We start from the raw sequence: 21776 nt of genomic DNA, 5'->3' as shown, positions 1-21776 counted from the left end.
TTTTTTTTTTGCATGTAAAATACGTTGCCGTGTTCTGGGCTAAATTAATCTAATGTTGATTAGATGATGCCCATATAATCCTTTTGTTTCCATTACTGTTCTGCTTATCTGACACACTCAGAAAATTAGTACTATTTGTACTGTAGTAGAATATTGTGTATGCAGGTTTTCTGGTACCGTTGAGTTGCTGCTATGAAAGCTCACACATGAAAAGGCAAGCAGTCCCAGTACTAATAAGAAAACTGTATGACTGTGTGAGTTTTGGAATGTAACAAATGTATGAAGGGCAACACATAAAGAACTGTAAAACAGTGTTAAGTGTGTGTTTGTATGTACAAATGTGGGCATAGATCATTCAGCGGTGGTATTTAAGTTGACGTATGTTCTCAACTCACACTTTAGTTACCTAGCAGTTTTGTCCAATAGAATTAATTTGTAAACACTGCCAGAATATTTTCTAGCTGGTTTGTAATTTTTTAAGAGTTTTTTTAGATGTGGATGTGTAAATAAAATTGCAGTATTTAAAGTTTTTGTCTTGTGGAAGAGGAAAGTTAAAAGCTGCGTGAGCATGAAAATTTGCGAGACAAAGGGGCACTTCTGCGGGGGAAGAGAAAACAAAGACTTAACGCAGACCATCTCTTTTTGTAGAAATTAAACAGTTGCCCCAATGTGCGGGGCCAAAATACTAATCTAATTTAGCTTTGCATTGTATGCTAGTTTAAAAAAAACCCTCTGTAAAATACTGTAAAAAAAACCCCAACCAAAAAAAGCTTTTATGGCGGGTTTTGTAAATAAATTTATTAAAGGATGACCTGTTCTCTAGCTGTGATCTCACCACTTCAAATGGATGTAATTTGAATAAATTTTGTATGGTAATGAATCAATAAAAAGGATTTTTTAAAGAGTTTAGATTTGTATACAGCTCTTTCTTCTTACTCTTGGTGCCTATCATGCTGCTTCTTGGAACCCAGCTGGTACTATTTTCATTATTAGTGCTCACACTCCTTTGACACCAGGAATGTTTCAATCCCTTTTTTTTATTATGCTAACAAGTAGTTCAGCATTTTTTTTAAGCCAGAGTGAAACAAGAATAAAAGACACATGTAAAGAGACATAGTAGGAGATCCAGAGGTTGGGATAACACGGGTTTATTTTTATTTATCCCCCCACATGAATTATGAACAGACTTCTTGCAAACTTCATAGAAATTGGGTTATTCTAGGATTAAATGACATGAAAGCGATCGTTGAGGAACTCGTTAACCTTCCTACTGATAATTCTCCAGAAGTCTCCTAATAGGAGCCTTGAAAAGAACGAGTTCTGGTTACTTGAGTCATCTCCAGCAGTCTCTTGCACCAGACATGCATTTACAAACTTGTACTCCCTTTCTGGTCTTGGTGCTGCCACCATTCCAGATGCATGGCCATCAACTAGTAAAAGAAAAAAAAACTATCAGGGTAATAAAATCACAGTAATATGGTTGTTTGCTTAAATGTTACGCTTCTGAGCAAGTTGTATCTGTCTTGCATCTTCTACGCACACAAGGAGAAGGCTACTATTTCAGCCCTTTATGCACTTGTCCCTACTCTGACTTCTGCACCCAGCAGTACCGAAAGGAAAGTTAGAGAAGATCCTCTGTTCTTCTACATTTCCAATAAAGAGTAACGGAGGGCTAGAGGACTGTGCTCTCCCTTTGAAGCAGAGACAGCAATAAATGTCCTCTTTCTGTCCTGGCTGTCATAGCTCCCTGGCCTGTTTGCAGTTTCTCTGTTCCACAGCTGCCATAAGCACTTTTTTATTCGCCCTTAGAATCTGCTACTGATTGCCACTTCTCCTGTCGTTTTCTCTCTGCTTTCTGTAGCTGCTTTGTAAACTTGGGATGTGCTGAGTTGCAGGAGGAAAAAACCAGCCCGTTCAACTACTTAGTTCTGCTCCCCTGAGCTAGCGCAGTGTACCTCAACATTATTCAGCGTACAAATATTACTTTCAGGGAGGCTTTATTGGGGCCCGTATGCGCTGCATTCCTTGGCTGCCAGCAGATGGAAAGGAATTCTGAGAAATCGGGCAAAACTGGCCTGAATGATAGGCAGCTACATGCTCCTTTACACACAGGAGAGGAGTTTAAAAAAAAAAAAGGGGGGGGGGGGCGGTGTTCCTGCCCTTGAACCTACAGTGAGAACTTGTCCACCTACAAATGAGACACCATCACTTTCTATTCTTTTTTGACTTATACCTGAAAGAGTCAGTTACACCACTGTCTTGATGCAGACATGGACATTTTTGTTGTAGAAAGAAAGTACGAAAGATATGTAAGGTACTTTTTCTGGCATGAAACATTGCTACATGTTTAGAAGCACCAAATTTAGCAGTATACGCTGATTTTTTCCTGTGTGTAACACAGTTAATGCACCATGCCATTGGTGTTCCTGGAGCCAACAATTCTCAAGGTTAAGTGAACCAAGAGCAGCTATAGCAAAGTCATGGAGTGGTAGTAACTAAAGCATAAACAAATAGAGTTCATCTCCCCATTTTCCTTTCCTTGCTGAGGCAAAAGCTGCCTGGATATTACTCTACAGCTGAGCAAAGATCAACAGAATGCTTTGCCTTTGTTACGTTCAGGAGCTTCTTTACCCACTTTTTTCTTTCTAAAACTTGACAGGGAGAAAGTGGCACAGCTAACAGAAAAAAACGGGTTACTCTCAATTCTGAAGGGCGCTGAATGTTGCTGACAAACGACCAGCCAAATTCTCCTAAATTGCAGGAATAGAAGAAGGAATCCAGTTTCTTCTATCTTGGAATCAGGACTCTCCTAAGAGGAATCTTAGGATTCCCCATTTTTTTCCTGCATGCCTTCCCACTTACTTTTCCACCCAGAACTGCATGTTAGTTATCTGAGAAGAAGGTTGTCATGGAAAAATTGGGCCCTCACTTCCCTGGCTGTTTCCCTTCCCTAAGGACAGTGGTTGAGATGCTCTAAAACAACTAAGGATGTTCTCTTCTACTAACCATGAGCTAAAACTGAGGTTTGCATTTTATTTTCCTAGTAGTTTTTGTATTTTCCAACTCCTGCAAAAACCTGGAATGACTTCAAACGGTGTCTCCGAGCCTACCACCCCTCTTCAGCAGGAAGTACGGTATGCCGGCAACTTGGAAAGCATGTATTCTAAAGCTCTTCTTTGGACATTCAAGGAACTGGAGCATGTATATTGCCCGTCTATAGAAGGCCAGTACTGGAACTGGTATTGCCAGCTGCTGTCTCTTCAAGAGCAGTTTTCCCAGGTGGGTATAGAGAAGCTTTCTTCCTGCGGTCGAGAGATGGTAGGGAATCATCTGCTTCCCTTGCTACCTGCTGCACTACCAGCAGTCTGTGTGCAGCTTGATGTATTACGAATATGCTACAAAGCAATTCAGATTTGTGAGCTTCAAAAGCACTTAAAGGGTGTCTTCCATGTTGTGGCCACATCCTAGGACTGAATAGGACTGTGCTGGCACAAGGGCTGCTTGACATTATGAATTCTTGGCAGCGGGACAAAGTAAGGACTCCGCCGGATCATGCTGAAACTGATCAGCACGGCCTGTTTATGTCACTAGGTATGGGACTCACAGGTTATTCCTGCCTGGGAGCTGCTCTTGGAGCTCACTGCCTCCCCTTCACGAGTGGTGTTTTGTCAGTCTGGGCCATCGGGAGATTTTTGGATATGTCTAGCAGGCTATCTGTGCTTTGCTTTTTTCAGTCAACCATAAAACAGCACTGATGTCAGCCCAGTTTTGTTTAACCAGAGCGGTAACACTTGGCTAGTCGAGATAACTGGGGGGTAGTGCAGTGCCGTGCTCCCAGAACAGAGAAGTTTAAGTCAAGGACTGCATATGAAATACCTAGAAAACTGAAAAGGAGAAGGAAGGGACTCGCTAACCTTATCAGGAAGCAGTTATAATACTGATTGTCGTTACTGACATACCAAGGACTACTTACCCCGTACTATGAAGGAGGCTGTCTAGAGCAGATCAATGCGGCTACTGATGTTAAGATGTTTTCCTCCATTTTCTTCTGGGCTAAAAATGCTGCAAAAATAATGAATTACACATCACTTGGTCTCACTGAGAGTACCTCTGGAAAGTACTTGTGTGCTTAAACAAAGACCAATCACAAAGGCAAATGTATCTTAAGCTGTAAGGACGACTCTATCATGAGGCCAGGGTGATATTAATAGTGCTCAGTCCTGCCTAGAATGATTTGTTCTTAAAGATTGATTTAAATTAAGTACTTGTTACTTTCTGTCCCAGTTTTTCCTCTTCAAATCTCTGTTACTTTGTTCTGATTGTTATCCCTTTTTTGCCTGTGAACATTGTCAAGTCAGTGTGACATAAAGTGAGACCCAGTTTTGAAGAAAAAGGAGAGGGAGGGGAAGCGATATCACAGGTAGAAGTTGCCAAGTTTTACCTGCTGGCACACCGATAGGCCTAGCATGGAATACGCTCAGGGCGTTCATTCACTCTTCCTCCAGTTCGAGGGAGACCATCCTCTGCTATCTGGAGAATAGAATCATGATTCCAAAGGCTCCTTCTAAAGAGAGAAACTTCATGTTTGAAACACAATTACAAGAAATGGTGACTTTTACACCCCAAAGCAGGCTACCCCAAAATAAAATAACGATGTTAAATGTGAAATGTGTTCATCTGATTCGTGTCAATATGGAACAATGCTAGGGCCGCATGATGAAATGTGACTTTCTGTCCTACGTACCCTTGTTAACCATAAGCCTAAGAAACACAGAGTGGTTAATGTATATAGTTCTTGTATCTTGCAAGGGTTGCCTGACAAATATTCCAAAACTGGTTTTGTTGCTAACCGCATAGTATTAAGCAAAAGAAGTCTATAGGGCGTGTGGAATTTGGATAATGAGGTGGGATTCCTGTGCTCAAATAGCTGTTAAGACTGCCCTTGCTATCTCTTGTGCGACCCGGGGGAGTGGAGACTCACCCAGCTAACACAGGATGCAGATAAGGAGGGGGTCCTGTGGAGGCAGGACAGCCCTGCTTATGGTCAGCAAAGACAGTAAGATAACAGGAATGTGAGAGGTCCTTTGTTTCTTTGAAAAGGTTTCGTGTCCGATAACTGACCTTTGCCTCATTACCGGTGAAATGCATATTACAACTCACACCCTGCATATGCTAATGAAGATTATAGAGGTCATGCTAAACATATATGACTATAGCACTCGTCTCTCCACCCAAATCATGCTACACGTCACATATGGGGGGGGGGGGGGGGAGGAACCTAATTCATTTACAAAGACCAACCTTTCCTATGAATATGTAGCAGCAGAAGAAATACAAACCGAAAACAAGAACTGTACGGTGTGCGTCTTGGTGGAGCAGAGACTCCCGGCGCACCCAGCGCTGTTTGCTTGCCTCTATTCGTTTAATAAATTCTAAACTTTAATTGCAATCCTATTTGGGGTTGAGTCATTTATCACATTAAAGATGCAGTATCAATAATCTTTTTAGGTTAACGGTGTATATAAAAAAAAGCAATAGCATTATGCTTGCCCTCTAGAACACGCTGATCAAGAAGGCAGCAGTACCTTTAACAATCTGTCTGCTCAGAGCCCTGGCTTTACCCATCCACAGCCAGACTCATGGCTTCCAAAACATTAATCAGAAAAGTTGCTACTAGCCCTGTATTGGCGGGAAACAATGCCAGAAACTTTAGCCATCTAATATTAAATCCTTGGACCAACATCTTCCAGACTGACTGAACAGAAAAGCTGCTACCAGCATTGTATTTTGAGGAAATGAGCGATTAAAAAGAAAAGGGCTGTGGGCATGGCAGGCATCAATAGCTCGTCATTACGCGGAAACTTCCGAATCCAAGTGCTTTAACTGGCTTTTACTGCCGGACCTAGTTTTCACTCAAAACGGAGGTGAGTCTCCAAGGATGCGGAGAAACGAAGCGCGGAGGACGCGTGGCCTTGGCGCTCGGCAGATGCCCCGGCGCCGGTGATCTGCGCTGCAAACCCAGCCACGGCGCAGCGCCGGAGGACACCCCATGGCAGCGCCGGAGGACACCCCCTCTCCAGCTCCACGACTTCCCCTTCCCCCTCGCCACAGCTGACGCTCCCAGCACGGCGGCCCGGCGCCGCGGCCACGGGAGCAGCCGTGAGGGCTCCTACGGCCCTAGCGCCCGCCGCGCCCTCCCCCGCCCCGCTCCGGCCAGGCCTCAGCTCTGCTCTTCCCCCACGTACGGCACTCCACCGGCGAAAGGAGCGGGAGCGCCGGCCCGGCGGACAAACCCCTCGGCGGTCGCGCAGCGGGACGGGCAGGCCCGCGCTGCCGCGCCGCTGCCGCTGCCCACCCCGCCGGGCGGCGCAGCCGCGCTCTCTCTCGCGAGGCTGCGTCCCAGAGCGCGTGCACCGGTTTGGCCGCTGCCGACCGCCGTCGCGGCGCTGCTGCGCGCGCGCGGGGGCTTGAGGCGGGGCGCGGCGGCCGCGATGGCGGAGCCCTGCTGAGGGCGTGCGGGGCCCGGCGGGGTGAGAGCCGGGGCTCGCCGTGGAGGCCCCCTCCCCCCTTCTCCCCCCCTCCCCTTCTCCCCTTCTCCCCCTCTCCCTCCCCATCCCCCTCTCCACCCTCCCCCCTCTCCCTCCCCCTCCCCCCTCTCGCTCCCCCTCCCCCTTCTCCCTCCCCCCTCTCCCCTCTCGCTCCCCCTCCCCCCTCTTCCTCCCCCTTCCCCTCCCCCCTCCACCTCGTGGGTCTCTGTCCACCAGTTCTGCTCGTTCCTGCCATGTCTTTTTGTTCTTTTTTTTCCCCAGGATTATTCTCCAAGAGGATTTAGACCTTGCTTCAAAAGGTATGACTTTTCTTTTGGCTGTATTCGTTCTTTTGGGGGCCACGGAAATAAACTAAGCTTCTTTGTTTTGCAGCTGCTCCATTATAGCAGGTATTTTTCTGGAAGAGAGAAAAAACAACAAATCAAAACTTTTTCCTTCCCTGTATTGAGTTGATAACTTTACCTATTTGTACACACTGTTCGTGGTATAAAGTATATAATCATATTTTGATTTAAAAAGTCTGAATATTTACAACAGTATAAAGTAGTGTAAGAGATGTTGCCCCACCCCCCACCCCCCCCAATATTCTTTATTGCTAGACTTTCCACAGCTTTTTATTTTGGTTCATCCTTTGTGGCCTTTTTAGAGATCCTGGGATTTTTGATCTAGAAGAATGCTAAACGCTTCTATGTCTTTGTCAGATGCATCCTCTTTGTGACATCATCATATTCCTTCTTAAGTTAAATGTTATAAAAGTTATATGAAGTTTTATTTTGAAGTGTACTTTGCAAGATTGACTGAAGGACTCACACTGGGGAAAGTGCACAGGTGTTTAACTTCTTATGTCCTTGAGTAATTCAGTTTGTACAAAATACTTTGAGGTGTTGCCAGTAGCCTGAGATTTCTGTTCCTGAAATCTGGTTTTAAAGAAATTAAAGCCTTGTTTCTTTTGTTCTTCACTGCCAGTTAGGAAAGTGTTGTGTTTTCCCTGTAAACTCTGTGAAATGCCCCTGTGTGATTTCCTTAGTAAACTGTTGAGACATGTACAAAACCAAGTGTCCAATGCTAAATCAGACATTATTCTGATGAAGAACTACACACAGCCCAGTGTGAGGCGTGTGATTAATGCATAGCTTTTTTTTTTACAGGCTCCTTTAGTAAATAACTTTTTTTTCCTTTCCTGAAAACTGATCTGGATCTTGAGATCTGCTGGGAGCTATAGATGCATGTATATTTACTTTCTTGTGGAAAATATAAATAGATTTTAATGATTTTCTCGTGTATTATATGAGCCAGAGGATAATTAGCTATTTGATGTTAGCTAGGTGTAGTTGTTTAACACCTTGTACCTGAGGTGGTACAGGAATTTTTCTTTTGCTGTCCTAATGAATGAAGTAATTCAGATGAAAGTCCTGTGGGATCAGGAATTCTAGGAATAGTTTGATTTCTTTTCTTTTCTATGATTTCTATGACTGTGAAGACATTGAAATACTGTGCACCTGTTTTCAGCACACAAATAAAAGAGCCAGAACAACCTCTGAAGGAGGCGTGTGAATGCTCTGTCTTTCATTCTTCTGTGATGTGAGTGGAAGCGTATCTATCGCATAACATGAACTCATTATTCCACTGTGCTGCCTGACATGGTTAAGAATACTTGTATCGTGGATATGTCACGTCAGAGGAGCTGCAGGGTTTTTGAGTTAGAAGGTGGCAAGGTACAGATTATTTAAAAAAAAAAACCAAACAACCCTCTCTATGGTTTGTGGCTTTCTCCCTGCCTGTGTTTGAGATCTCTGGGGAAGAGGGCCTCAGGAAATATCTCTGGATAGTTGATTGTTTTTATGTGCTCACCTTCCCTCATCTATATGATCTATCGCAGGTATATGTAGAAATACATCTGACTTTTCTTTATGAGAACATATGCAGTCGATACTAAGCCTTGGCTTTGTATTCAAATGCTTGCTAATATCAGTCTTCTCTAATGCTTCTTGAAGATGCCTGCTGCCTGTGAACCAGTGCTTGAAGATATTGAAGATACCGTGTCAGCAGAAGATTTGAAGCCACGTGATCGGCAGTTTGTAAGAAAGAACATTTTTCCAAAAGTGCGAAAACGCAATTCACAAAAAAATACTCGGGCAGACGATGATCCCCCAAGTGACAGGTAAATTCTTCCATCAACCCTATCTTGTTGCTTTGCTCATATCTTGTGTGCACTGTCAGCTTCTAAAAATAAGGTGGAAGTTCTCATTGTCTCATAGTGTAAAATTTGAATACAAGATAAAAATGAGTAAAATAGTGTTTATAAAATGTAGTGATAATGAACAATAAATCCTGGGCAGATTTCTTGTCCTAGACAAACTTTCTCTAGAAATCAGTTATGACTGAGATATTGATTAATGGAGTAATCAGACTGGAAAAATGGTTCCTGTTACTTCAGCTCGTATGTGTAAAACATTTCTGAAAAATTGTCTGCTTCACCTTAATTACCTAAATAGAAGCTGAGCTCTTCAAAATGCAGTCCTGGAGTAGCCTTGTGCCATCTGGAATGAGAAATAAGAATAAAATCCTGAGACTCACGAAAGGCTTGAGGCTGGAAGGGACCTCTGGAGGTCATCTTCTGCAAAGCCCCTGCTGAAGCAGGGCCACCTACAGCCAGGTGGCCAGGACCGTGCCTAGCTAGTTTTTGAATATCTCTAAAGAGGGAGATTCCACCACCTCCTTGGGCAACCTGTGCCAGCGCTCAGTCAGCCTCACAGTCAAAAAGTGTTTCGTGATGTTCAGAGGGACCCCGTGTTTCAGTTTGTGCCCATTGCCTCCTGGCCTGTCACTGGGCACCGCTGAAAAGAGCCTGTGTCTGTCCTCTTTGGACCCTCCCTTCAGGTATTTAATATCCATTGATGAGCTTCCCCTGAGCCTTTCTCTTGCAGGCTGAACAGCGCCAGCTCTCTCAGCCTCTCCTCTTAGGAGAGATGCTCCAGTCCCTTAACCATCTTCATGGCCCTTTGTTGGACTGTCTTTCTTGTGGGTGCATCCCATCAGGGCCCAGGGACTTAGGTATGTCCAGTTTGCTGAAGTATTCCCTGACCTGACCCTCTTCCACCAAGGGTACATCTTCCTTGCTTCAGTCTTTCCACCTGGCTTCTGGAACCTGGGATTTCCAAAGGCTGTACTTGTTGTTTGTACATCCTCCTGCAAGTGACATAGTGAGACTTCTTTTGAACTTACTGTTTTATTTCAGTGGAAATCGTATGCAGTAACTATGGAACGTATCTTTTGTGTTTTTCCTTCTTGTGATTCCCCTAAGAGCAGAATCAACTTTCTGCTGCAGTGGAATTGATCAAAGTATAAATGAACTCAGTTATCGATTCTAGTTTCTACTGCATTTCCGAGATCTGGATTTTGGTTGGTGCCACCCCCTGCTCCCCCTCCCCCCCGCCCTTAATTTTGAGCTGGTGGATGAAATTTCCCTGCATTATAAAGGTGGAAATAAAGTATGTCTGGAATGTGCAGGAAATTTGATTTTGGTTTCTCATTAGTGTTCAAAAGAGATTTTTATAAGCATAACAGTCCACCTTTATGTGAAGCCCCATTCTGCCAGGAGTGTGTGTACAGCCGAACCGGTGGCCTATAGATACTTGACACTAGCACTCCGTTCTCCGAAGTATTCAGGAGAATACTGTATGTTATTTAACAGGCTGTATTTTAGTGTTTTTGACCCAAGAATGCACATTGAATGTACGTTGTTTAGACAGTAGGAACACTAAATACATTGTACATGTGCAACACGTGTTGCACATGTCTAATGATCATTAATGTGCCATCAACAATTTTTTGTTTCTAGCTAGGGGAAGTAGCTTTAAAAAAAGAAGCGTGGGGGAGGAGAAAAGAGAAAAGATGTGGGCAGGGCAAAGGATGGTGTTGCAGGATGTCTGTTGTTCTTGTACTGGCATCTTTAGCTCATTGGCACAGTTATCCCGGGAGTTTCAGTGAGAGCTTCTTGCAGAATTTTTTGTTGGTTCTTAAACCATTGTGTGTGCCAGCTCCATGGTGCACATCTGCCATGCTGCTTCTGTAGCCCAGAAAGGTTGGGATATGAGCTTTCAGACGTTAGTGTGGCTGGTGGCAGGCTTAAGTTAAGAATTTATAAAGGTGCCTTGTATGGAGGGAACTCCGGTCAATGAGTGCCATAATATCAAAAGGCTGCAGTTTAGCTCTACCTGTTTGCTGGTGGCCTCATTTCAGTGCAGTCACTTGAAGATCCCTTGTTAAATGATAATTTTCAGAAAGTGAGTTGTTTGGTTTGTTTTTTTTCAATACAACTGCCGCGTACTGAATCTCTTCTTATCCTACAGCTCTTGTACATTCTCCATTCTAAAACTCTTTTCTTGCCACTTGTGGTGGCTTGACCCTGGCCAACAACTGAGCAGCCACCCAGCCACTTGCTCAGCCCTCCTCTCAGTAGGCTGAGGGAGCTAACTGGAAGAGCAAAAGCGAGAAAACTTGTGGGTTGGGGTAAAGACAGTTTAAGTGAAGGCAAGAGTAAGGATAAACTTCAAGGGATGCAAAAGCAATTGCTCACCACCTCCCACAAGCAGACTGATGCCCAATCAGTCTCAGAACAATGGTTAGTTTGGGAGGACCAAACCGCCAGTTTTTATTGCTGAGCATGATGTCATCTGGTATGGATTATCCTTTTGGTCAGTTTGGGTCAGCTATTCTGTCCATGTTCCCTCCCAGCCTCTTGTCCATCTCCAGCCTGCTTGAGGCGGGGTGGAGCACGGTGGGCAACAGGAGGTTTTGATGCTGTGCAAGCACTGTTCCACAATAGCTAAACCACAGGTGTGTTATCAACACTGTTTTAGTCATAAATACAAAACACAGCATCATACAGGTAGCTGTGGAGAAAGTTAACTCTATCCCAGCCAGATCTATTACCCGCTCCACTAAACTCACATAATTATAATGTTTTTCCCTGCCTGTTTTGGAGTCGTTATTGTTTGTGTTGCTTATTTTATAGTTGAAGAATTACAATTAATTGAGTCTGTTCAGTGGCCCTGACGGGGAAGCGTGTTCCTCTTTTAACTTCTTCGTTAATTTTTACTTATCAGCGTTATTCCTGGTGCTCAGAAAATCTGGATTCGTACATGGGGATGTTCTCACAATAATTCAGATGGTGCATATATGGCTGGACAGCTGGCTGCATATGGATACGAAATGACAGGGAACAATATGGGACAAGTCGCATAATTCAGTTTTTTGGGGTGAACGTTCAGAGCTGTCAAGCTGTTGTTGAATGTTTTCAGTCTTAATTACACTTTTTTAAAATGCCCCTTTGATCTCTTTCTGATTTGAAGGTGAGGAGGTAAAGTGTTTTCCTGGCATTAAGGAGAATGATTACAAGATGAGTGCTTTCAGAATGGTTAGGTTTTCCTGACAGGGCAGCCATCTGATAGATGTCATGCAGTGCCTTTTGTGGGCATTTTGCTTGCTAAACTGAATTGAAAAGTTTTCGTAGGAGTGGAAGGGAAAGATCTTACTTCTTGGGCAGAATCTAGCTGGTTGTCTGATTGTAGCTGGTGGAACCCAAGTGCGAGAGAGAGAGAGAGGAAGGAGAAGTGTTGTCACTTAGTGATGAGTGTGTTTGCTGCTGGAGCAGAGGTGAACTACTCCATGTGAATGATCCTTTGTTTTGGGAGGGATGATCAGTATGATGGAGGCGGGATGATCTAGGATTGTATCTTGTACATTTGAAAGGGCTGAAGATGCTGTTTTTCCTTTCCTTCCAAATACTTTAAAACACTCCCTGTCATCTTGTTCCACCTCCCCAACCCTAAAAAAACCCCCAAACTTGTGGTTGTGCTGGCCACGTTTCATCTCCTTAATGAGAAATGTGTTGAAAGAAAAGCTTGTAGAAAGCTGAAAACACAGATTGATGTTGTGTTTCAGTGGAGAATTATTGACTGAATGCTTTTGTGTAACTTACAATTAGTCAAAATAAAAATTTAAATTTTATTAATTAATTCAAGTTTTAGTTTGTCTCGCATTTAAACTTGCATCCTGCTTGTACTGAAAGACTGCAAAGTTGTCTTTCCTGACACTTTACTAGAAGTATTTTCTTCCTGATTTCACAAAATGCTTGTTTCTCTTCTTGAATGTCTCATGATATCATGAAACAGTTACATCTCATTTTCCTGTTTCGCAGTTGATCTTTCTGTATTTGTCTAAGTAGAAACTAGATACTGAATTATTCAAGTGCTGAACTATTGGAGGGAACCCAGGTTATTCTTTAAGGAGTAGCGCAACTCTGGAGTGGGTATGCTCTTTTCACAGACAAGTGGAGTGCTGGTCCAAAAAGCCTTCTTTGTGGCAGCTGTTTTTGTAAGACTACAAATGAGTTCTCGGTTTTGCCTCGTTACGGCTTTCTTAAATTTAACTTCTTTTTATCTTAATCTCTCTAATGCATAGTGTTGCAGAAGCTACTTTGGGCTTGTCAAGATTTGGACAGCTGTCGTGTGCTTTTGGAATTTTATTGGGAGACATGGAGGAAAGATGGAGTGCAGCGAAGGAAGGAACTACCTAAAATTTTTGATACCTTCTCTTTTTGGAAAATCAAGTGTTCATAACTTGAGACTAGAAATCAGTCTACATCTAGAATCTGAAACTGAGAACTAAAAACTGACTAAAAATTGCCATAGCTGGGACAGGAATTGCCTACAGAGGAATTTTGGGAACTGTATAGGAAATTGCCTGCTAGTTTCTGGTCATTATTAAATCGATGTCTTGATTTAGTTTGTGTGTGTGTATATGCCTATATTAAATCAAACAAACCAAAAAACCCCAGTGCTGGGGTGGTAGGCAGAAATTATCCAGTGTGGTTTCTTTTTTGTGAAATTAGGTAACTTCTTTTTAAGCTGATACATTTAAGGACCTCTGGAAATGTCATTTTTGTTCAACAGAACAAAAATACTGGCTACAAATTCTGGCTCAAGTAACTTTTTACAAATCCATCTCTTGAATGTTCTCCTTTATAGGCTGATAATGAAGCTGGAGCTGAGTGCAAGTATTGCAAGTATGATAGCTGTATGTGAGACTAGGAGGTGGTGAAGAGGGCAACCGCCTTTCTGCTCAAGATAGTGATGCTTCTGGCCACAAGTGCGTATGAAAGTGCTCTATTCCTGCTTGGATTGCTGATAATGTCTCTCAGGGTTTCACACGGGGACTGATCTATGTAATGGACTTGGAAGACAGGATGTCTTCCAGCCTTCAGCAAGTTTGTGGACTATGCCGACCTGGGGGAAGTGGTTGATAGTCTAGAAACCAGTGCTGTGGTTCAGAGGGACCTTAAAAGACTAGAAAAAGGGCTAGCGGAAACCATATGATACTTAGCAACGGCAAATGCAAAATCCTAGGGTTGGCATAACCCCAGCTAGTGGTAAAGGTGGGGGTGGGCAGCCTGACTAGAGAGCAGCTTTGCAGAAAAAGATTTTGGGATTCAGGTGGACAAGAATTGAACATGAGTCAGCAATGTATTCTTGTAGCAAAAAAAGGCAAACTGCATCCTGGGCTGTGCTAGCAAGAGTGTAGCCAGCAGGTCTGGGAGAGTGATCCTTCAGGTCTAGTGGTACCTGTGAGACAGCGTTTGGAGTGCTGTGTCCAGTGAGCCAGCTTGCGCCGGGTTTTGGGCTCCCCAAAACGAGAGAGGTTGATGTAGTGGAGCGAGTCCAACGGAGGGCCACCAAGATGGTTTGGGAGCACACGATGTATGAGGAGAGACTGGGAAGACTGGGTTTCTTCAGCCTTAGGAAGAGAAAGCTCATGGAAGATCCTAGTTGCAGATAGGAATAGCCAGTAGGAAGGTACAGAGAAAATGGAGTCAATCGCCTGTCAAAGGTGTGCAGTGAAACAAAAGACAGCAGAGTCTTGCTGCTGACAAAGTGGCAGTTAAGATTTTTAGCATCCAGTGCGTAACTTATTGCTCATGCTGTCCACCTTTCTATAGAGGAGATGCCAATATAGAAAGTTTTCCAACATTTCTCGAGTATCTCTCGTCAGTCCCTTTTTAAGAAAGCTTGTTATTTTTTTTACAGTGAGTCATCTGGGAAGTTCAGCTAGAATGTCAAGAAGGGATTTAATCTTTTTTGTACTATACAGTGAAGTAGTTACTCAGTAATAGTAAGTATTGCTTACATAATCCAAATTTCAAACATGTCTTGAAATTAACATTGTTTGTAATATGCAAAAAATAACAAAAAAAGTTTTGCAAGAGCTGTTTTCTAAATCAATGCCTCTCTCTGTTGCTAGAATTTGTTAGTTTAATGTCAAACTGTTCTAAACTTGAGGAAAAGATAGAAATATTCACTAAGGTGAAAGATTGTCTGTTGTCACAGCATCTTGGACAGCTATTACCTAAATAAGTGTTTTGATTAGCCTGTTTCCTGTACGTTCCTAAGCTTTAGAGTCAACAACACTTATTGAAGAGATGCTGGAATGAAGTTCTGGGTCTAGTAAATTAAATGTGACCTTTACTTGCAGTTACTTCATTACTTACTTCATTACTTACTTCATTATAAGGGAAATGGTGAAGCACTGTTTCTAGTGTCTTCTATCTAATTGCAAGATTGAAGAAAAAAAGAGGGTAGAAAAGACGCATCGGATAGACTTTTATTGCTAACTAGGAGTTGTAACAATGCAGCCTGCCTTGTAAGTTGGCTTAGCTGAAACTGGGCATAGGTATAATGATGTGTTCTAATGATAGAAGTAAGTTTTTATGACTTGTTGCAAAAATCTTATTCTAATATTATTCCTTATCCCTGTTTATTGGGCGGATTTTCTACCCTGTTCTTGATTTGAACTCTGTTCAAGAGATGCGGAAGTCTTTTTTCTTTTCTTTTTTTCCTTGCCTTTCTTTCACCTGTTTCAAAAATGTTCTTTCTGTACAAGAACCCTTTGTTGCTTTCAAGAGTGGCTCTATCCAAAGGTGAAAACTGAGGGCTGTGCTACAGTTTTTCACAGCAAAGCCTACCTCTGTCTGGGGGGAGAGCGCAGCGTGAATCTGCAATATACAGATGTTTGTTTGGGAAGGGAATTCAGTATGTGTGCCACTTAACAGTGCTTTCTCTCCAAAAAATGGAACCGAACGTGTATAGTCAGACATAGAAGGAATTGACTTGTGAAGCGGGTAGTCATATCAGCATTTGTTGGCATCTATAGGTTTCTGGTTCTGTGGAGTGGATGGGTTTTGGCCCAAGCTTCTTGAATGTATTTTGATGGATGAAGCAGTTAAATATGCTTGGTTTTTTGTGATAACTGTTACAAATCTGTAATATAAAAACTCATCTACACAGTGTATGTAGGTGAGCAGGCACTTCTTTATTGCAGCACTGGACGCACAGGGGATCACTCCACCTAGTGTGCGTGTTTAGTTTCTCTGCTACAGAAGTTGTATACAATCAAAGTATACATAGTCATCATATTTCCAAGAAACAGTTAACATATTCATACAATTTCCGAGAACTCATTAGTATGTGTAAATGCTCGTGACGCATGCGCCTTCAGGTACACAGGTGGTTGTCTAAGGTGCTCTGGTGGTCGTCCATAGTCTTCCTCACTGCTTCAGTGAATGTCCATGAAGGAAGTAGCAGTACAAGGGGAAGGAAGGCTTTTTAAAAACCACGTACTGTAGTGTGCTATTGAGAGGCATAAAAGAGCGGGAAGTTCCCAATATCCGCTGATCCTACTTTCTAGAGCACTAATCAAACATTTTCTGTGTATGTGGTTGAGATGTTTATCAACCTTCCTGGCATATTGTAAGAATTAACTGAATAACTTTTTTTTTAATTATTTTTCTGCTAACATTATGCTCAGTGGTAGCTGAGACATGCATGTAAGAATAATTAAGTAACTCTTCTTGACATGAATGTGGTTTTCCTCTTCATTCTCTTTTTCTTTTCAGTGGAATCTGGCTGAAAATCTATTCCGGTTGTTTTCAGCCAAAAAGGACAATTTGGAAAATGAAGTCTGAACCACCAGAAACTGTTTCCTTGGGCTGTGCTGCTCTACGTGATAGAAAGCCTGGGTACTGGAAGAAAGAATACCTCTTCAAACAAATAGCTGCTGTCAAAATGAGAGTAAGGCGACTTGTTAAACCTGTAGATCCTTCTACAGGTCTTCCATGTAAAAACAAAGAAGCTATGAAGTAAGCAATGCCTTGTCACAGAAGATGTTGACTTGAGAACAATGTACAGACTATTAATGACTTGGAAAATGCTGGGGGGATAGGGAAGTAGAGCTATAAAATATGTATCATAATGGGAAGATACGATGATAGCCTATAAATGACCTAGCCTGAGAAACACAAGTAGCAGTTAGTAGAAATTTTAAATTTCTGTTGGAAGCATAGTTTAAGTTTTGTCACTTTGAGAATCTTTTTTTTTAAACACCCCTCTCCCTTCTCGATTCCTAAATAACAGAGCCTCTGGCTTGAGGTGGAGAATTGTTCTAAAGGACAAAAATGGAAAGGAACACGTAATGGAGAAGGCAAACCTGTCGATTAAGGACACATCTGTTACTATACTTTGGTATAGTACAAATTGGCCATGCTTAGACATCCTGTCAAGCCTGAAACTGTTTGGAGTTATGCCATTGCTTCCTGACCAAAGCAGAGCTCCCAGCAAGAATGGGTGAGTGTTAATAGAGGATTTTTGAGGGGGTTTTTGTGTAACTGGTTGATAATGTGTCTGTAGGAGCTATCTGGCCTTGGTTTGACTTAACAAGTTAACTCTTTCTTAGAAAGCCTCTCTGTAATATTTCTTCCAAAGCGTGTGTCCTTTTCTTCATTGCTCGGGCTTTTTAGCAAGAGATAGGTATAATCCAGCAAGCTCTGACATGAATTCATAGGTTAATGTAGCTACTGACATGCAAGATACAGACTGATAGGTCCTGCCTTGGCAAGCTGAATCTAAGGCATAGCTCGAAATGAGCGTGAAACAAACATGTAAATCTAGGAGAATTTAATGTGAGACATTGAGAGTGGAACTGTTGATGGCTACAATGGGGTGATCTCTGTTACTAAGGTTTATTTTTTTCTGTTGGGTAGGTGTGTATGTGAATGGAGGGAACTTGGTGTTTGGCTGCGAGTACAATATAAGTATATGCATATAAAAACAATAGCCCACAGCACAATGTGGGATAGCTGTTGTTTTGTAACTTAAGTGTGTACTATATTCTTCTGGCATTATATTCTGAGCAAAGATGTTTAAATTAAAAGTGTGTATTTGAGGTATGTACGTATTTGGTTGCTGTCAAGGACTTTTCCACATGTCTCTGTCTTACGTGTCATTTTAATACATACAGTATCGGCTACATACTGCTTACACAAACCCCCTAGCAGTAGAGCTCTGAAAAGAGAGAATTGTTGTTCACCTTTGTGAAATGTTGTTCACCTTTGTGAATTTCAGTTGTTAGGTGTTGAGATCCTGCTCGTATGCTGTAGTTGTTTAAAAGTGATTTTATGGCTGTGCATGCTGAATGCTTTCCAAACTGTTTCCATCATGTGCTGTTGGTCAGACTTCAGAGTGAAAAATGAAATTGGGCTGAACTTTTACATAAATAAGGAGACATAGTCTTGTTGCTACATTCTGTCTCTTCTTTTCGAAGAACAGTGAACATCAGCCCCGGGACCAAGGGCACCGCGGGCAACGCGAGTACTGCGGGCACTACGTCGTTTGCCGCGCTGGTGGCGACGAGCTCTCCGTGCTTGCAGCTGCCACGTGTTGCTGGCAGCAATGAATTTGCTCCGCCTCCTCGTCCTGCTGGCCCTGTGCGGGCCTGCGCACGGCACGTGGGACACCTGTGGGTAAGTAAGTGGCCCAAGGCTCCGGCAGGGAGCTTGGGCAACCCTTATGGGCTTCACTGGAGGGTGCCCGCTTGTCCCCCGTGGCCACGCCACAGCTTCCTGAACCCCACCTGGGAACTTCAGTTCCTTGCCAGCACCCACGCTGCTGGCACAACTGGCCTGCGGGGATAAAACAGAAACGGGGGCGGATGCACGCACACCCCACGGGCTTCCCTGGCCTTGCTGTCCACGCAACGCCTTGTGGAGAGGGAAGACAGCTGACTCGTAGCCTGAAGAGCAGCAAGCCCTCGAGCAGGACAGTAATGAGGAGTTTCTGTTTCCAGAGGGACCTGCGGGCTCCGGCCCATGGCTTCTCAGCACGGCGTGTCGCGCGTCGTGGGTGGCACAGATGCCCAGCCAGGGGCCTGGCCCTGGATCGTCAGCATCCAGGATCCCTGGAAAACAGGCACGGGGCATACATGCGGAGGGTCCCTCATCAGCCCACAGTGGGTCCTCACAGCAGCCCACTGCTTCATTGAGGCCAGGTAAGGGGAGGACCAGGGAACGCGGATATCCCCACAACACTAGCAGGTGCCCTGTCCGCAGCACCGCGTGCTACTGCCATCCCGTCTCCTTGCAGTCCGCCCAGTGCCTGGGTACTGCAGAGCCCAGCTGAGAGACTGCTCAGGAGAAGGCTGGGCTTGTGCCACTGCTTCCTAGCAGCCTCCAGCTCAACACTCCTTGTGCCTAAGGCGTGCCAGGGCACTCGCCCCCTCCCTAGCGCTGCTTGCCTCTCTCCCTTGCGGAGCAGAAGGCAGGGAACTGCAGGGCTGCTGCAGCACATGGCTCCGCTCCCTCTGACCCCTCTATCCCTCTGCCTTCCAGGCACATCACCATGTGGCGCGTGGTGGTCGGGGCCACCCGGTTGACTCAGCTGGGCCCTGAGGCCCAAGTGCGCCATATCAAGCGGCTACTGGTTCACGAGCACTACAGTAACATCACGCAGAGGAACGACATCGCCCTGCTGGAACTGGACCAGCCTGTGCAGTGCAGCTACTCCATCCAGCTTGCCTGTGTGCCCGACGCCTCGCTGAGAGTGTCAGAGCTGACAACCTGCTACGCCAGCGGCTGGGGTTCCACGACTGCAAGATGTGAGTTCCCAAAAAGTACTCGTGTCCTGAGCGCAAGCTTGGCACGCAGGGGAGACGGGTTGGGCTTCCTGAGAGCAGAGGCGAAAGCCAGAGTCAGGCTGCGGGGACGCATGCCTCTAGAGAGATGGGCCTGAGCCATTCCCCAAAGGGAGGCACAAGGGGACCACCGGTACAGTGCCTTCAAGGTGCAAAGCCAAGCCCTAGGGAAGGGCTTCACCCACACAGGGGAGGAGAAATGGCAACGAGCTGCCTGGTGTTAATTCCTCTCTGTGCTCGCAGCTGGAGGATCAACTGATGTCCTGCAGGAGGCCAAGGTCCGCCTCATTGATGTCAACCTCTGTAACAGCAGCGGGTGGTACAGAGGGGCCATCCACACCCACAACCTGTGTGCTGGCTACGCGCAGGGTGGCATCGACACCTGCCAGGTAGGAGCGTGCTACGAGTCAAGCCCCAGCAGCACAGGCAGCCCTCTCACAACCGTCCCACGCAGACCCCAGCGCGTGCTTTGCCTGGCAAGTCACCCTCCCACCGCTGGGTCCCCACCGCTGCTGGGGCTCACCTCCCCTTCCCCACCTGCAGCTCCTTGCCCAGTGCCCCCCTTGCCCCAGAGGCCTGCGACTCTGCCCACAAAGCCCATCCAGTGCTCTTGGCAGCACGCAGCTCCACATCCCAAGCCTGGAGCATGTGCGTTCCACACGTGAAGAAGGATCGCTGTGCAGAGAGGAGAGAGAGCCCTACCTTACAGGCCCACCACCCCCTCCCACACAAGCTCCTGTAGGCCCCGGCACCTGAGCGGGGCCTTTCTGTGCCGCAGAGCACAGCTCTGGCAGGTGCTGTGAGAGAGAAGGAGCCAGCCGTAGTGCTGACGGAGGCCACCCAACAACACCTTTGTCCTCTCTCCTCCGCTGCAGGGCGACAGCGGTGGTCCTCTCGTCTGCAAAGATAACAATGCAGACTACTTCTGGCTCGTTGGAGTCACCAGCTGGGGGAAAGGCTGCGCGAGAGCAAGACGGCCCGGAGTCTACACCTCCACGCAGCACTTTTACGACTGGATCCTGGCACAGATGGGACTGCGCCCAGCAGTATCGGCTACTCCAACGCCACAGCCAGGCTTCACCTCAAGCCCCTTTCAGAGGCCGAGACCCATACCAACTCAGTTGGGCACGTTTACACCCTGCCCATTTCCACTCCAGAGGCTGGTGCAATTCTTTACTCGGGTGCAGGAGCTCCTGCAGTTCCTAAGGGGGACAAAGGCCTGAGCAGCAGGATGGACAGGATCCAGTGCAGCCAGCAGCGTACCACCGCCATTTCCTTGGCAGTGCTGAAGGGCTGAAGCTGACTCAGTTCTTCCAATAAAATTGCCAATTTTCACAGCTAACCGTGCTTCAGTCCGATTCAGTCTCCCGGGCAAGGCAAGGACTTCCACGCCCGGCGCCTGCAAAACGAGGCCGCAGGCAGTCAAGTAGGGCACAAAGGGAAAGAGCCACTCAAAAGGGCTGAAACCGGGCCTGGTCAGAGAGGAGGGTGCTCAGAGCCAGCGTGAGATGGAGAAGACTGGCACACTGTGGCTAGAACGAGGATAGGGAAAAAATGATGGGACATGCAGACAACTTTGGGGGTGTGCATTAAGGCACACAAGCTGCCGACTAGGGCCTGGCGTAAGCCTTAGCTCACTGAACGGCCTGTGCGAAACTCCTGAGCGTGACAAGAGAAATTGCTGACCGTAGCGAACAGACTGAGCAGCTGACAGGAGTTACAGTGCCATGAGGAAGAGCCAGATTTCACGGGTAGTTGAGGGGGATTGATGGGAGAGGTGGCCCCACTTCACAGATAACTGAAGGGAGAGTTGGGCTCATTTTGGGGAGAGGAATCTGGCAGGGCCAGCAGTACCCAGGAAACCCCATCAGTAATGCCGTGGAAGTCCAAGGTGACCTAGCTAAGAGCACCTGCAACACCAAATCCGTTCACAGATGTAGCAAACCTGGGAGCAAGGGGGGAAAAAGAAGCAAGGGGCTAGGTCCCTTGTTTGGGAGGAGACAAGGGCAGAGAAAGAGGCGTTGAGGAAGATGAGGGGGATGTATAAGCACGGAAAATGGCGGGAAGGGGGTGGGGGTGGGGAATCAAGGAGCTAGGCGCACATAAGCCAACTTGTTTGCTTCTTTGACTCAGCCCAGCGCCTAATCCCCACAGTCCACCCTACCTTCTTTCTGAGAGCGCTCCCAAATCCTTTTCTGTGTGGCCTCA

At 45.4% G+C, this 21776-nt stretch overlaps 1 protein-coding gene and 1 long non-coding RNA gene across 2 annotated transcripts; one reads left to right on the top strand and one right to left on the bottom strand.

Moving 5' to 3' along the window:
- Window positions 1-1132: 1132 nt before the first annotated feature.
- Window positions 1133-4762, bottom strand: LOC132321742 (uncharacterized). Its single transcript, XR_009484868.1, has 3 exons — window positions 4442-4762; window positions 3974-4062; window positions 1133-1430 (listed from the first exon to the last, which is right to left on the bottom strand). It is a non-coding gene; the product is annotated as an uncharacterized LOC132321742 (long non-coding RNA).
- Window positions 4763-8670: 3908 nt separating this feature from the next.
- Window positions 8671-20804, top strand: LOC132321731 (acrosin-like). The gene is made up of 10 exons (XM_059835176.1): window positions 8671-8709; window positions 13580-13700; window positions 14636-14720; window positions 16501-16743; window positions 17018-17227; window positions 18204-18402; window positions 18726-18926; window positions 19267-19547; window positions 19818-19957; window positions 20444-20804. The coding sequence occupies exons 6-10, from the start codon at window positions 18332-18334 to the stop codon at window positions 20789-20791; spliced, it is 1041 nt and encodes a 346-aa protein (XP_059691159.1). The 5' UTR covers window positions 8671-8709; window positions 13580-13700; window positions 14636-14720; window positions 16501-16743; window positions 17018-17227; window positions 18204-18331; the 3' UTR covers window positions 20792-20804.
- The last annotated feature ends 972 nt before the right edge of the window (window positions 20805-21776 follow it).

Source organism: Gavia stellata, unplaced genomic scaffold (assembly GCF_030936135.1).
Source record: "Gavia stellata isolate bGavSte3 unplaced genomic scaffold, bGavSte3.hap2 HAP2_SCAFFOLD_44, whole genome shotgun sequence".
Classification (NCBI taxonomy): domain Eukaryota; kingdom Metazoa; phylum Chordata; class Aves; order Gaviiformes; family Gaviidae; genus Gavia; species Gavia stellata.
Note: the sequence above shows the minus strand (reverse complement) of the source record. Positions and strands in the feature narration are given on the sequence as shown.

What these genes read in the sequence shown, in the direction of transcription:
- LOC132321731 (XM_059835176.1), top strand. Translation starts at nt 18,332, where the DNA reads ATGAATTTGCTCCGCCTCCTCGTCCTGCTGGCCCTGTGCGGGCCTGCG. An exon ending in CACTGCTTCATTGAGGCCAG is followed by an intron (nt 18,927 to 19,266) that starts GTAAGGGGAGGA and finishes TCTGCCTTCCAG; the next exon opens with GCACATCACCATGTGGCGCG. An exon ending in GTGGCATCGACACCTGCCAG is followed by an intron (nt 19,958 to 20,443) that starts GTAGGAGCGTGC and finishes CCTCCGCTGCAG; the next exon opens with GGCGACAGCGGTGGTCCTCT.